Source organism: Bombus bifarius, unplaced genomic scaffold (assembly GCF_011952205.1).
Source record: "Bombus bifarius isolate JDL3187 unplaced genomic scaffold, Bbif_JDL3187 scf7180000008240, whole genome shotgun sequence".
In the NCBI taxonomy this organism is placed as follows: Eukaryota; Metazoa; Arthropoda; class Insecta; order Hymenoptera; family Apidae; genus Bombus; species Bombus bifarius.
Window position 1 is genome coordinate 884,106 of NW_022884534.1, and position 16,548 is coordinate 900,653.

The 16,548-nt window shown below is 30.9% G+C and overlaps 4 protein-coding genes across 14 annotated transcripts in view; 3 read left to right on the forward strand and 1 right to left on the reverse strand.

Annotated features, from left to right (window-relative positions):
* The window catches only part of LOC117211719 (anoctamin-8-like), a 28,025-nt gene extending 25,680 nt beyond the window's left edge, over nucleotides 1-2,345 (forward strand). For all 8 annotated transcript variants that reach the window (XM_033455904.1, XM_033455905.1, XM_033455906.1 and 5 more), the window contains one exon: nucleotides 37-2,345. In XM_033455904.1, the coding sequence (XP_033311795.1) occupies nucleotides 37-520 (484 nt within the window). In that variant the 3' untranslated portion in view covers nucleotides 521-2,345. The remainder of the gene's footprint in view (nucleotides 1-36) is intronic.
* A 2,321-nt stretch (nucleotides 2,346-4,666) lies between these two features.
* On the forward strand, nucleotides 4,667-6,079 carry LOC117211727 (NADH-quinone oxidoreductase subunit B 2-like). The gene is made up of 3 exons (XM_033455926.1): nucleotides 4,667-4,779; nucleotides 5,222-5,773; nucleotides 5,883-6,079. Exons 1-3 carry the CDS (start codon nucleotides 4,755-4,757, stop codon nucleotides 5,978-5,980), a joined length of 675 nt encoding a protein of 224 aa, XP_033311817.1. The 5' UTR covers nucleotides 4,667-4,754; the 3' UTR covers nucleotides 5,981-6,079.
* A 155-nt stretch (nucleotides 6,080-6,234) lies between these two features.
* Nucleotides 6,235-10,453, reverse strand: LOC117211725 (MAU2 chromatid cohesion factor homolog). Of its 2 annotated transcripts, XR_004488309.1 has the most exons (9): nucleotides 10,229-10,453; nucleotides 9,741-9,920; nucleotides 9,391-9,669; nucleotides 9,069-9,315; nucleotides 8,743-8,990; nucleotides 8,462-8,667; nucleotides 8,184-8,386; nucleotides 7,845-8,114; nucleotides 6,235-7,002 (listed from the first exon to the last, which is right to left on the reverse strand). XR_004488309.1 is itself a non-coding variant. In XM_033455922.1 (8 exons), exons 1-8 carry the CDS (start codon nucleotides 10,451-10,453, stop codon nucleotides 7,918-7,920), a joined length of 1,785 nt encoding a protein of 594 aa, XP_033311813.1. In that variant the 3' UTR covers nucleotides 6,235-7,917. The 2 variants fall into 2 exon arrangements, 1 of the variants encoding a protein (XP_033311813.1); XM_033455922.1 differs by having other exon boundaries at nucleotides 6,235-8,114.
* Nucleotides 10,454-11,479: 1,026 nt separating this feature from the next.
* On the forward strand, nucleotides 11,480-16,493 carry LOC117211723. 3 transcript variants are annotated; one of them, XM_033455920.1, is made up of 7 exons: nucleotides 11,480-12,448; nucleotides 12,908-12,995; nucleotides 13,078-14,868; nucleotides 14,944-15,129; nucleotides 15,468-15,640; nucleotides 16,041-16,150; nucleotides 16,321-16,493. In XM_033455920.1, exons 2-7 carry the CDS (start codon nucleotides 12,933-12,935, stop codon nucleotides 16,374-16,376), a joined length of 2,379 nt encoding a protein of 792 aa, XP_033311811.1. In that variant the 5' UTR covers nucleotides 11,480-12,448; nucleotides 12,908-12,932; the 3' UTR covers nucleotides 16,377-16,493. The 3 variants fall into 3 exon arrangements, 2 of the variants coding, with proteins under 2 accessions (XP_033311811.1, XP_033311812.1); XR_004488308.1 differs by lacking the exon at nucleotides 15,468-15,640; XM_033455921.1 differs by lacking the exon at nucleotides 16,321-16,493 and having other exon boundaries at nucleotides 11,481-12,448; nucleotides 15,468-15,655.
* Nucleotides 16,494-16,548: the final 55 nt, after the last annotated feature.

Here is a 16,548-nt window from a genome sequence, read left to right on the forward strand (position 1 = left end):
TAGTGTATCAAACTATACTCATAATTCTGTTTAAAGATCTGCCCCGCCATGGACAGTGGCTCACAGAAATCAAAAGTTCCGATTCTCCCCCGAGAGAGAAAGGGAACGAGAAAAGGCAGAGAAGCAACAGTATCAGCAACATCAGCGAGAGATGCAGGATTACAAACAGCAATCGTCCTATTATGCCGAGAAAGAGAAGGACTCGAGCGGTCTTTCAGACTCAAACAAAACAATCTCAAGTCAGGAGGAGGAGAAACCATCGAAAGAGGACAGAGAAGCGAAGAAGACCAGGGTGAAACAGAGTCTGATGAAGAGAGCCAGGTCTGTGGCGATCTTCTCCTTAAAGCTGAAAGAACGGAGAGCAAGAGAGGCTGAATTGAAAGCCAAAGTGGCGGAGAAAGAAGCCAGGTGGCAACAACCACAATCGTGCGTCGGTGGCGAGCTCTCTTGCATCCCCATAGAGAAGCTTATATCCGTGGACGACATCGCAGCCATGGAATTACGCAGACTTAATCATTAGTCGCTTGACGTTTCCACTTTCGTTTTACACGCTAACGTAGAAACGTTCGTCTGCGCCAGTGATACTCGCTACGGAACGAATGTTGTATATGAATTTCGCAGAATCTCTGAGGCCATATCAACAACGTATTTAAAAAGAGAAAAGGGGTTCTGCGAATTAATCGATTTATGACCTACGTTCTTATGTAAATATCAAAGGAAAACTAGTAACGCACATAAAAGAAACAGGAAGTTAAATGAAGAACAAAAATGGGGGTAAGGACACTTGTTTATTCCTACAATGAATACTTTTTGTACATTATTTTTTGTACATTTTTGCAAAAATCACTCTTCTCTGTTTACCACTTGAATATGGAACTAATATCAATGGAAATTTTCAATATCATTGTTGAACGAAAACTTGCTCAATTTGGAGGATAATGCTACTCACTGTTTTATCATTCTGGACTGTAATGTTGACAACGATGGCGCTGAACTACGATGTACTCAAGCGAGCATTTAATGCAAATGGTTTCAAAGCTTCGAGTATTGACTTTATTTATGTTTTCCAATAGAGAAAGCTCATTTTCTTAAAAATTTTGATTCATTAATATAACAAGATTTCGAGTGAGTATCATTTGCGCAAGTGAACCATGTGCACCGAAAAGCTCATGAGAATTTCTAAAAATGTTTAAGAAATCATTAAGGAGATATGACCGTTATGTATCATCTGGAGTCGTGATTCTAAGAGAATCATTAATGAAAATGAATAAAGAAACGGCGCACAAAGTAAATTGAAAATTTTAGACAAAGTTCTATAGAGATTCTAGATTATCATCCTTTTAAAATCACAATTTTTAGTAGATTAGTCGATACCTCGGCATTGTAGATCGTAAACTTCAGAACGATTTGTGCCATACTATATGGAAATTGTTTCTGACTTCCTTGAAATTTCATCATCTTAAAACGTATAAAAGGAATAATTACAAATATTCTGCCTATGTTGGTTGTTTTGAATTGAAAATAAGATACAATCGGGGATAAAAATAAGTGAAAATGTAGCGGAAGTAGATATCAATGAAGTTTAATCGAACTAGTACTAGTATTATATGTATATAAGTTTTATTTATTATATATGCTTAGACTATATAAATTACTTAGTAAATTAATTTACACTTTTCTGTAAACAAACCATATTTAACGAAACTTCATTGATATCTATCTCCACTATCTGTCCATCTATTTTTGTTGCCGACTGTATGTGTAAACATATACATTTTCCCCTTTAATATGGTTTTATATTATGTTAAATTGTTCTTATAATTTGCAAATACTATTTTGTAAATCTTATATTAACTCTATGAAAAAGATAAAAAGACAAAAGAAAGAAAAAATTAAAAACAATTTTGAAGGATGCGCGATAATGTTACAAGAAAGTCACCTGCGCACAAATGCGTGCAAATATGTTAACTCATAACATATGCGCGGGAAAAATATTAGAATTTAAAGTTTTTCTATATTTTTGGGATGTTTCAATAAAATTCTCGTGATAATTAGTTCGTTACTTGAAATTAAGTTTAGATACGTTTTAAACTGACCATTCTAAAATGGGTTACCTATCGATTTTAAAAAGGAACATTATATTATAAATACTGGCGTCGAATAATCGACTGGAAATGATCATAAGAGTTTAAGATGCATAGAAAGAAACACTGTTACGACATTTGTAAATTATTTAGGCAGCTGCTGTTGGTAGCGGGAGCCATTCATATATCCGACGCGAAACTTAAAGAAATGACAAATGATCCTATTGTTGTTGCTGAAATATAAGTTGTTAATTATATGTTGCCTAGATGTTTATGAGTTAATGAATTTTCGCTAAATAGTTCTCTACGAGGTCTCTATATGATACAACGTACAAATGCACACAGAGTTCATACACGCCTACGATTAACTCCTTGCCTTATGGCTTATTTTTTAACTAATCTCATTCAAATTTACTATGTTGTTTTAAATGAAATGAAAATGTTGTTTCTACAAATGAAACTTTAACCGCACGTAATTTCTTTAAAACATTTCGGACTTAATCAGAGTAACGTCCACGTGATTCAATATAGCTGAACTCAGGCTCAAACATATTTTTCTATTTATTACTAGACTGAGGATTTTTATGAAAATTCATATGTTCGTAGACCTAATTAAACAAATAGAATCTAAAAAGAAATTTATTTTTTCCACTCAGTATTATAATAAGTATTATCTTTTAAATATTTTGTATATTTTTTAATATCATGTGCATTTTTGGACTTTTTAATTTCCTATAAATGCATAAAAATTCGCGGTCTATTATAATTCGATAATCGGTAAGTTACAAAAATGATTTTGTATATGATATAAGGCAAGTGGTTAAACAAAAAATAATTAAATGCAGTTTTCGTTCAACGAAGCACGATACACTTGTAAAATGTAAAGAAATATTTTGTTTTACCGTTCGATCGAGACAAATCGGTGAGATAAAACAGGAGCCTTAAGTAAAAAAATTACTATGAATGAAATTAGCTCGGTTGGTAAGCGACAAATAGTAGGAACCGTTTTTGTATATAGGGAATTGTTTACGTTTACAAGGCAACGCGAGTAGTGAAAAAATTTGGTTCTATGGCCTAGTTAAAGTCCCCGTCCGTTTGCTGAAGTAGTGCAGTCGTTCACTTAAGAGGCACTTTTTAACAACCTTACGTTTCGACTTTTTAACGACCACCATTGAGTAAATAGGTAGTGGTGTGATTAGGTATATGCGTCGACATACAAGCACTGTTGAAGCAAACAAAAAAATCAGTATCGCATTATACTTTAGCGTGCCCTTTGAGAACTGCAAGACTAGAAAAACGTCGTGAAGTCGATAGATTAGCCGCTTTCGTAAGGCGAAGTTTAAGGAAAAAATATCAGCGGGAAGCATCTGTGTTTCTTAGATGTTTTGTATAAAACAGAAACTGAGCCAATAAAAACATTCTACGAAAAAATGATGTTTTGTTCATTTATACTTTTTCCTAACACAAATATATCACAACTATAATTATAATCTGGTATAAGTAAAACAGATAATAATTTTCCTTTTAAAAAATTTTAAAGTATCAAAGAATTAGTTCTCAAAAATCACGATTCAGTTAGCAAAGTAGATCTTACTGAATAGAAATATGAATGTTAAAAAGAAAGTGAAATGATTTAAAACATTGCAAATTTTGTTAAATATCTCTCTAATTGCTGTAGTTATTTATCTGTATAATAAAACGAAATTATATTGTATTCAACAATGAGATTCTATCGGGGAAGTTATTATTAGTGAAATTATAGCTCAGATTTCAGTCCTCTGGTGGTAAGATTGCAATCTGCTGAAAATAGATCCTTCGATCTCTTTGTTCATCTAATTAAATCAACTGATTTATTTACATTTCAAATATTCAGTAACTTCTAATAATTTTAAGATCTTTTTAATTGAAAAAATGTTGTTTTGAAGCTATTCTCTTCAATAATCTGTTCTCTTGTTAAGAGGTTGAACAGCTGCTGATGCATGTATTTACTTACTAACTGTATTAATTGAAGAACTTCGAAGGTTGACTGATGCGATCGCTATGTTTTAAATAACTTTTTTAAGATTGAATTAAACGACTTAAGTTTTTTTGAGAAATGAGACGAATTAGTTTACTACATGCACTCTCAAAAATTTTTTGAGAAAATTGCAACTTTTTTACCTGAGCTTGTAATGCAAATTTAAACAATACGTTTTATAGATTTATATCAGTTATATGTACATGCTGAAAATGTCATCGGTTAAAATTAAATAAAAGATCGATTAACATTGCTATGAACTACAAGCGGTTAAAAATATTAAAAATCGTAGTTCTTACAATATTCGACCTTTCTTTAATAAATCTACATCTTTCAATGCCTGATGCTTGTTTCCGCATGTCATAACTTTATTAGAAAATACATTGTTTTACGAACACAACCTATAAATTAAGAAAACTGAATATATCTTTTGAGATTAATTAGGCAAATATATCTATTGCCACTTAATCAACTATATTAGGTTTAGCAGCTCAATTTATATTACCGTTATATATTTATACATTTCTTATTTCTATAGTAAATACATACCATGGTACCATACATATAACGCTTTGAGATGCATTTACAGCGCAGAATCGCAGTGTAGCAGACAACTGTGTGACGGGTGGGTATTGTAGATTGTGGGGTGTAAAATGTTGCGCTGTATTATGTTATCGCGTAAGTTTACGACAATTCTAAATTTTCAAAATATCTTCGATTGTTTTCAGTAATTAAGTAAACTAACGATAAACGCATATTGTAACATTGTAACATTTCATCATTTGGAAGAAATTCTACTCTAAATATACTAATATGTTTCATATATATTTACGTTTAATTTTATGGCTCTTTCTCTCTAATAGTTTGTATTGCATAAGATGTAGCAATTTCAACTAAAGTAGCTTTATTTTCTTACATTGAGGTATAGGTGGCATTTTCAAATTCTATTGTAACACATTTCATAACCTCACACATCAACAAAAATCTTCAACAATAATAAAAAATTTATCTTTTACAAAAATTGTGACTTATGTAACAGATAAACATTCATAAATGTAAATATAGTATAAATTAAATCACATATTAAAGAAATTAATATAAATAAATATTTTCTTTTCAGCCTCTTTTAATCAGGGCTTAGCATCCCTGATACGCAATAATATTGCTTTATCAGGATGTCCTGGAGCTTTAGTCAATCAAGCCAAACATATGGCCACAGATGCAGTCGTGCAAGAAAGTGGACCTTCCTTGCCACAAAAAGTAAAAAGGAAGCCCTATAGTCCTTTTCAAGATACCAACAATATCGCTGAATATGCAGTAGCACGATTAGATGATCTTATAAATTGGGGTCGCAAAGGATCACTATGGCCTCTTACATTTGGTCTAGCCTGTTGCGCAGTCGAAATGATGCATATTGCAGCTCCAAGATACGATATGGACAGATATGGAGTTGTATTTAGAGCCTCTCCGAGACAAGCTGATGTTATTATTGTTGCTGGTACTCTCACAAATAAAATGGCACCTGCATTGAGAAGAGTGTATGATCAAATGCCCGAACCCCGATGGGTCATTTCAATGGGAAGCTGTGCCAATGGTGGTGGTTATTATCATTATAGTTATTCTGTTGTCAGAGGATGTGACAGGATTTTGCCTGTGGACATATACGTGCCAGGTAATATTTGATGTAACATTCATAAAAAGCTTAATGTTATATCTTAGGCTTAATCTTTTATCTTAGTAGAAAATTGTTATATATATATATATATTTAAACACATTTCAGGATGTCCCCCAACAGCAGAAGCTTTAATGTATGGCGTCCTTCAATTGCAGAAGAAGGTGAAACGTATGAAAACTGTACAGATATGGTACAGAAAATAATGTAAATGTACATAATGATTGTAGTAGATTATATATACATGTTGGTATTATAATATAAAATATGATAAAAGTAAGAAATGAAACTATAAATTATTTTAAGTAGTAATTAAAAATTAACAACTCACTGTTTTAAAATGACTAATTTATTACACAACCATGTCTTCTTCTAAGATTTGTTTATTTTTATGGATTTTTTATCATCATGTACAGCCACCAAAAATACATATAAATATTATAAATAAAGAACTCAAAGATGACAGTATTAATTCAAATAATATAATTTCCATATTGATTACATAAATACACAAAAACGATAAAGTACTTTTTTTACAGGTATGTAGTCTTGTTATATTTTTTTCTCTGTTTTACTCTTTATTATCTTTGCTATTTAAAATATGTACAATATCTTAATTTAAAAACAATGCAAAGTTAGGCGGAACATCTTTGCCACTTAGCTTACCACATAGTAAGGCCCCTTTATTTTTTTTTTTCCTTTCTCATATATTGCTCTATCTAATACTACTTACGATTGTGTTTATTTTAATTATACATTATATACATACATTGTTGAATAAAAACACATCAACTGATACGCACCACGCATACGATAGGTACGATACTTCTTTTGTTTCTCAAAGAACATTTTGCAACCTATTGTACCTATCAACATATTTCCCTATATGTAAGGGTACACATTTATGAACATACAATTATTTCTGTTGTGTCCACAGCCCGAATTTTAAAAACCTACTTTGGTCATTGAAGAGCATAGTACGTTGGAAATATTATCAATATTTTATTCTTATTTTCTTCATTTTTACCAATCCAATTCTTTATTTTCGTGAAATGTTTCAATTTTATTTAAATTTATCTTCATAGATGTACAAATTCATAGTCTCTGAAATATGCACCCACGTATCGTATCTCTGATCCATATTTATCTAGTTCTTTTATTATGATAATTTTATCAGTCTCGATTTAAAATTTAATTCAAAATATACTTGCCAACGTGCTATGTAAACCTAAAAAGTTGTATGAATTATAAATTTAAAAAAATGTGTGAATAAAACCGATGTAAGTTACAAAATAATAACGTTAGGTTATTCTTAGGATGTCAAATTTAGATAAATTACTTACAGAGAGCAACTATCATATAAAGAAAAATTGATTTGGCCGGAAATATTGTTCTCCGTGTGGCAAATAAGATTTTCCAAGACTTAAATTATTAACGCATTTTAATGTGCCCTTTAATTTAGCACCAACAACAAATATTTCTTAACATTCGTATCAAAATCTATCACTTTTATAGCATAAATTAAACTTTTTGTTAATTTTAAAATAGTATTTGTGCAATGGTATAATAATTACATTGAAAAATGCATTTAATTATTTTGATACTTGGAGCGATAGTACTGCCACTTTTCTCTCTTCTTCTTTGCAGATTTACACTTATGAGGAAAAAAGTCGCGAGATAATTTACAATTTACAAAATAATAAAATATATCAATATTTTCTACATATTTTCACTTTTTTTGTGTATCTCTGTGACATAGAAAACGACTACAATAAATTGTTTGTACAAACTTATAGTATATATATAATCTTTATGAAACTCTGCAAATGAAATTCTGTGTGATTTTTAGTTACCCGAAAATATTTAGATAATAAACAATGAGTTTTTGTAGATATTATTTAATACCCACATTGAACAATTAAATTTTTGCTCTCTTCGATTTAATCGCAATTAATTAGTCTGTTTGTAATTCAACCTACTTCATTCTCTCGTTTAAGAGAGCCTCGTGCTTTTATCATTACCTCTGATTCTATTGTTCACTATATAATTCGATAACCAAATTGTACAAACCTAACACCTTTCTGTGCTCCATCAAATAGTTTACACATTTCGAACATACAAACTATCGAGTTTTTGGATATTATTAAAGAATTGCTTGTGACGTTGAAGGTGGTGGATTACTCGGCAAAGCAGGCACAGGCCCATCAGTCCACTGTATAAGATTATGTTCGCCCATTTGCGTACTTTGAAAGTGATCTTTCAAGAGTGTTTGCGAAAACGTGCAATGCATTTGATATGCTTCGCTTTCGCGATTCGGATCTCCACAAATTCTATACAAATCTATCGACAAAGATGAGTCATTTAGAGATGAACCTTCTGTTGTTTAAATACATCCAAATTTCTATATACCTTTAAGTATGGCGGTAGCCCATAATTGTACATGAACATCAGGTATTTTAGAAGCTAACTGCATCGCAGGAGTAACCATGTTCATGGACTCTCTACTATTTCCTAAAGAAAGAAATATGTGTCCAAGAAGTACAAGACTACACGACGTGAGTCTGTTTAAATCTTCAGAATTAGCCATTTTTAGAGTTTCCCGGAGGTATCTCCTATAAATATATTTATATGCTTAGGTACATTTGATGGCTTTTTGAAAGATATTAAGTATAATAATCGATTCGTACTTTGCTTCGTTGTATCTCGCTCCAAAAAACGCTTGGAGACCTTGAACATAATATGCTGCTGCCCTTAAAGAGTGTGAATGAGATGGTAAAGACTCGGGATTTATTCGTTCTAATAAAGCACCTAAATCAGCATCCCTCTTTGTCCTAAGATATACTATTGCCAAGTTCAAATTCGCGAAAGTCCACAATTCCCTTTCTTGTGATGTCTGTAAAAGAGATTATTTTTCACAATACTACTAAAAAGTCACATTTAATAATATTTAATTTGTTTATTATCCTACTCTTAAAGCAGCAGTAAATTGTGCTTCTGCAGCTTCCATACAATTCATAGACATTGCATATAGTCCCAATAAAGCATGCAATTGTGGCTTATGACCTTGAAGTAACCTTGGCTGCCTTCTACAAAGCTGACAAGCTTGAGAAATTTCTGCAAGAGCTACACTTTTATTTCCCATTACTAGTCTGCACATTACTATATGCTCCAACAACATTAATTGAAAAACAGAAAGTATAGGTTTGTTGTCAACAACTGCAAAATACAATATGAATGTTAATTTAACTAGGAAGTCATAATAACATTATTAAAATGATAAGTCGTTGCATTTACTTTTGAGCTTTTCAATTTGAGTCAATGCTTTATCTGTGTATTTCTGAGCTTTATCCATGTAACCAGCTTGCATTGAATGCATAACTGTTACTAAATACACCAAAACATATAAATGGTCCTTTGGCATCCATATAAACATATCTCCGATATTAGAACCCGTAACTATTTCATCCGGTGGCCAGTTGGGAGACATTATAGTTTGTATACTTTGTTGCAATTGCTTTAAACAAGGTTTCACACTTTTAACCTGTCGAGAAAAGTTTAAATATAAATAAATAGTTACCATACATTTATTAAATACAAAATATTATTCATTGCTTACTTGTCCTGCCATTAAATAATGACAAACTTGAAGTACTAAAAAATATACTTTTAAATACTCTTTTTGATGTGGACTACCCTGCCAATTTTCAACATGGTGTCCAGCTGAATTTAAAAGCGGATGAACCTCAGTAAACTTTTTGTCTATTAATAAGAGCATACATCGGCTCAATAAGAATAGAACTCTCGTATAACTTGCATTGCTGATATGAGAATAATCAACACCCACTGCAAGTAGACTACTAGCTGCGACAAAATCTTTTTCTGATGCATGTATTTGCTAAATTGCACAAAAATATCATTAAACAACTGCTTCATTATTGACATTAATTAAAACAGTCTCTAACTTACTGCAAGTTGGAAAATAAGTCTGCAATGCCAATACACATTGTGTTGAGAAAGTTCTATAGCCTTCCGTAATATAGGTTTACTTAGATTTGATTGGTGCTGTTGCTCATACAGTTCTGCAACCACACTTGCTGCTTCAAACTTAACGTCATCAAAAGTGTTTATATTCTGGCTCAATCGCCACTAAAACATAATGTCAATATTACACATCAATTAACAAATATCAATTATCCAAATATTAAATTATCAATTATCCAAAAATTAAACCATCACTTAAGTACACACAGATACAGATTAACACATCAATTGATTTTTAATCACTCATAATCTTATACATGTATTACCGACTGTACCAAAATAAAAAGAAAGGTTAGAATCAGGATAAACAGATGTATCGAAATTTCCACGTAGTGCACGATAAAAATAAAATACAATATTAGAAGAAAAAGTTGTACGTAATTAATTAAAGTACAAATAATAGTTCAACTTACCGCTTGTTCTAAATGAGACCGCGCCAAATCGATGTTTTTGGTATGCGTAAGAAGGATGTTACCAAGTTGAAGATGTGTGCGTGCTTCGACTCTTGGAGGTGGTTTAAAATTGAAGACCGCTTGTAAACACTGTATGCATGACTTGATATTCGGTGGACTCGAGGTTCGAAAGTTTTCTGCTAGTCCTAACAACGACAGATACCAAGCGTCCTGTGAAGACGCCATTTTGACATTTCACGGGTAAAATCTCCAGCCGTGATAAGACACGGTCACTGGGTTCGCACACGGGACTCAATTACACTTGGAACAAAACTGGAATCACCGTTCTGAGAAGAGAAGTTACGATCACGATTCGATTTACAATTTTCGCGGTGTCCCGTCAGATTCGTTTCCCCTGGAAACCGCTTATTGCGTAATGTTTACATACATATGTAACAAGACATTTTCTATTATTATTGCTTCACATTTTTTATACACGTACTAAGAATCATCGTTTCCAGGCACAGATAATTGATATTTCGATAACAAGACGAGTCTAGATAGACATCGACATTATTCATTTTAATAATTTCTATGTACAACGGTAGTGAACTATATATCATTACTTCGTTAGCTTTGGATACTTTGGAATATAACTAAATAGGGTTTTATTTTATTTAGTAGGGAATATTGGTTTTCTAACCTCTGGGTGGTGGCTTTCAAATGACAACTAGATCGTGATTACTTGAACACGGTTGTACCCACGATCATATAAACAGGTCTTGACTTTCTAGGAAAAACCGAAAATTGAGTCGTGAAAAATCAACATGGAAGACAACAAAATTTTCGCTTTTGTGAAATAGACAAAGATGGGTAAATTGTCTTAGTCTCTGTCTGAAACATTCATAGCATGTCGCACATGTGCAAAATAAGACTCTTCTTACTTTTTATATTGATTTTTAACGATTCAATTTTAGAATGTTTTCTTCCATGTGGCATGTATGAATGTCGAAACCTGTTTACATGATCGTGGACTCGATATTCATATACCGAAAATCGCATAGAAGAAATTATGCTAAAACTGAGTCGTGAAATTTCAAAATTCTTAAACATGTCCACTTGAGAAAAATGTTTTCTATTACGTAATAGTCCTCTCGTAACCAAACAACTTTTGTTTCAAATGTTTCTTTGTATCTCAAAAATTGAAAGTTATTTAGATGATTCGTTTTTGATGATTCACCTTGTATAATATAAACAAAAGATGAGTTAGGTTTGGGTTAGGTTAGGTTTGGATTAGGTTAGGTCATTTTATCCTGGCGGCAACCAATACTAACAAATACGCTGCCACGAACGTACATTTATAGACAGAATTCACTGTAGTGGTATCAACAATTTTTTGTAAATATCTCGGAAACTAAGGCCGAGCGCTGGTTACATGTATAATAGAAAAAAATTGTTCAAAATCATGCCTCCGATAATACGTTCAAAAACCATCGAAATCGATAGTGAGAATAAACTTCTAAATAATTACCATTTAACCTAGTACGTGATTAATTTTTTATGTGTAACATGTTAAAAAATCATTTGCTGTTTATTATTCGAGAAGTCTTCACTCTAGGTGTTACAGGGAACAAGAGGTAACTCGCCTGCTTCCACTTTTACCACTCTCAGTGTTGACATAGTAATAGAATTTAAATATCAGCAAGAGATAATATGTGTAGATTTATTAAGATAACGCATATTTGAAGCTCTGTATCTGTTACTATGACAATATTTTACAGTTCATTGCTCGCTATGTTTCGATGTATCTCACTCAGTTTTGATGCATTCCGTTCGCTTCCTTCGTTGCACGTTACCTACGCAATTTAAGTAAATGAATGTGCCCGTTGCACAATAAGGGAAAGAGTTGGGTTAGGTTTAAGTAACCCCAAAACGTGGGTACGAAAAAGCATTGGATCATTGCATGTCGATGTCACATTTATTCTTTTTCTCGTCTGTGATCAGAGCTTGATGTTTTCATAATGAAAAAATGCATAAATAATTAATGAAATATTAGCTTTTGGAAGTTTGTCCCGATATAGTATCATCGATACATCGATACATATGAATATGTAAATGAATAAACTGAAAATGCATATCCGTTTTTTATTCATTTAAGTAAAATTAAATGTACTCAATAGTTTTCTTCTAACGTTAGTGTTAGTATTGGATAAAATGTTTATCAAAAAATACAAAGTAACAGTAAGTATAATATGAGATGTGATGAGTTCTGACAAACAAATTTGCTAAATAAATTAATCTTTAAAGAGATTGAGACACATTTCGAAGGGAAATTGTTGGATGATATTGTGTTTGCTTCATTAACTTCATTTCAATTATATATGCATGTAATAAAATTATTATATGTAAATAAACAAATAATCAAATTAATATACATGCGTGCACATATTTGAGCATGCAATCCCAAACTCTGATTTATCTTTAATGCTTTACTCTATTTTTATTCTGATTATTATATAACTATCACTTAATTATCTTGTTTACATCTTTATGTAACAAACAGAATGTTTACTAACAGTATTGCCTTTATTAATATGAAAATTTATTTTACTTATTATTATTATTATCCTACTCTTTCTTTAATAAGTTTTTTTAAACAATAGTTGTTTTCTTTATGTATAAGTTTCCTATCACTTTTAGCAGATCTATTTAAAAAGTTAAAACTATGGAAGGTCATTCATATGTTTCATGTATCAAGATTAATGGAATTCCTATTTTACCACCAATGGTATGCGCTATATTATATAGGCATTATATTATATATAATTACCATTTAAGATTAATTTTGTGATAAAATATATCTTTTTTAGATAACTGAAGATATTAAACAGGAAATGTCCAATTATAAGAAAAGTGCAATAAATATAGAAAAAAAGTTGAATGTTTCACACATTGCTAAAGAATGTAATAATAGTGATATTTATATAGGAAAAATTACAAAAGAATCAAGGGGTATAAAATGTAAAAAAAGAGTTCATGGTTCAAGAGAGAATTTAATTTCTTTTGAATGCAAAAATAGTAATTATAATGAAACTAATACTGTGGATATAAACAATGTTCCAATAGAAATTTGTGAAAGCTCTAATGACAATTTAGAAAAAACATTACAATCTAGTAAAAATTTAAACAGGGAATGTAGGTGTGAAAATCAGGTAAATTTGGGACCTGGTACTGTTTCAAAATCAAAATCAATAACTGCTAGCGTTGATAGAGATCACTGCTTAAATGAAACAGCTTCAATAGAATCTACTAGTACAGAAACAATATCAGATATTTGGAAACCACAAGTGCCTAAAACATTAAATATTACTCCATTAACACTGAATAAAGCTACATGTAATGGAGATAGAGATTGTCAAGAAAGTAATTTTGATAATTTAGGAGATACTCCTAAATTAGTACGTCAAGGTTCCTATGTGTTAGATACTCCAAGTCCAATATTATTGGCACACATGCAAATGGAACTTGCTACTTCAACTTGTGCTCCATGTTCAGAATATGTTCCAACATCTTACGAGAATACGAACCAACAAAAAGAATGGAATGTTACACAAGCTAAAATTGAGTGGGAGTATGAACCTGAAAATAAAGAATCTGTTCCTATAAGAAACTCTAATCATAAAACTAATCGTAAAATGTGTAAGTCCATTTCTTTACAAACGAAACCGGAATCTTCTTTTGTAATATGTCCATCGACAAAGTCTGCGGATTGCATTCAAACGATGTTAGCCAAAGAGTGTATTAATAGAAGCGATATACAAATTAATCACAATGAAAAGTATATTGTAGATAATAACAATGAAAACATAGATACATTACAAACATGGAACAAGCATAATAGCTCTTGCACTTTTAATCCAGTATGTAAACTTGGTGGTTCCTTGGAAGATCTAAATGAGCACAATAACATTTATGCAACTAATAATTTGATGGAAAAATTTTCGAAAGATACAGATATAGATAACCCAATCCCTAAATTGAAATCTACTATTGCATCTGATAAACTTCTAACAGTTTACAAAAAGGTACAAGAGATGCATAAGAATCAGATGGCTGAATTAATGTTTCGTCAACACAGGGAACAAACATTACTACAAAAGGAATTTGAAAAACAACAGTTACTTTTATTGACGGAGATTAAAAAATCCTTTCCAAAAATTTCAGTTTCTTTGCTCTCTGAAAATATCTTGTCTCCTGCTTTTAATGATGAAAACAATATGCAAAATGTTAGAACATTAAAAAATAATCTAGAACAAAAGAATGAAGTAGAACATTCACAAGATAATAGGACGAACACAACTTCCTGTCCATTGAATTATATTTATTCTGAAATGAATTATGATAATGCTCCTTGTTCTACTAGATATTCATATACAGCTCAATCATCAGAAACAGAACCCTCAGTCAACATTAATAATTCTCTGACAAAAACAAATGGAAGAAATACAGAGATGCAATCAAATGATGTAAATTACAAAGAAAGATTATTAGAGGAGGGTGAAACAAGTAAACGTTCAAACGTTAGTCGAGAATTATTTCCTTTAGATAGCAAAACTACTCATGTACCAGTCCTTGAGAGGACAATATATGAAACTAAACATGTAAGTATTTATATTCTGTATTTAGATTTCCATTTAAATAGTATTTCAAATTACACAATTATTTTTGTGCTACAGATTAAAGCAGTAAATGTAATAAACGCATATGCAAGAGGGTATTTAGTACGTAGAATGATGCGAACCGAACGTGTGATTGCTTTAAAAAACACATACAAAGAAGCTTTACATTGCATGCTTAAACTTCATGTTGATGCACCTCTTAATCGTTCAGAATTTAATTTTTTACATCGGCTTCAATTACAGGTAATATTGTTAAATATTGTAATAAAAAAATGTCACTCAACGCACTTCGTTTTTCATAATATTAAGAAATTTATTAAAGTCTTGTTTCCTTTTTATCATATCGTCTATAAATTTAAGAAGAAAAATTTCCTTCTCACTTGTATCAATTTGATAGTAATTAGCTGACAGTAAGATAAAATAAAACAAATAATTTCTACTTATATTATTTTAATAACAATCTACTTAAAGTGTTTTAAAATCCATTATTTTATTACTGTTGATAAGTAAAACAATTGTTATTTAAAATATGAAAATTCTTAAGGGAAGGATATTCATCAGAATTTTATGATTTCTAAAAGTGTGACGCAGCTTCTATGAATATAGTGGAGTTATTTGCCCAAAATCCCCAGAAAAGAACGCAAGTAATAGCGCAAGATCGTGAAATTAAAAAATCCCGTATAGAACGTCCATCATCTGCAAGATCATACTCGTTTGCAACTCAACGGACTTTAGCCAGGAAAAAACTGAAGGAGTATGACTCTGCATAGTAAAATTTACTTTGTTTTCTTACAGAAATTTTTATGAATTCTTCAAATGTAGAATGTTATGTTATTGAAGCAAAATAAATTATGTCATTATTTGCTATTAGATGCTTGTATTAAATGAATTTAGTACCATAAATTTATCAATGAACATAATTAGTACGTAATATGAAATGTATATTTAGTATTGCAGAAGTATGCTTTTTATTCTCACTATTTAGATTCTCAATATTTAATTTTTTCTATAGCAAATAGAATTTCTAAAATAATCATGTATCCAGTACACTGTTTTCATTTTTATATTAGCATAACATACTGCTGTTTAAACCAACAGCTATAATTATATATATATAAATTCCCATTTATTTGTTGTTTATTTTTTCCTGGTAGGATGGAAGAATATCAACCAACTTCGTTTGTTCGTTCATGTTTGTCTAGATCTAGATGTCAAACTTGGACTTCAGATATTAAGGAAAGACTTATCTCTTCAAACATTTTATGTAAGTTATTTTCTTTTATTATAATGTCAGGTCATAATATTTGTTACTGCAATTAATTTACAAATTGTATTAATACATATACATATGTATATATTATTATTTAACTCATTTACTACATGATACATAAGTCATCAATATCAGTGTATTATCAATAATTATATAACTTGCAGATGAGAGTATTAAAAGAAGTACCAGCGCTGGGACTGTACGAAAACCTTGGCGATAAATTGATATAATGGTGCCTTCTATTGTTTAATTTAATATGTGTACATTGTGTTAAAATATGTGAACAAACCCACTTTGTGCCTGAATTTTTTAATAAATTCGTTTCATACAAAATTTATTTTCATGTTTGCAGGAATCATTTATACAATAAATAAATTTGGTCACGTACACAA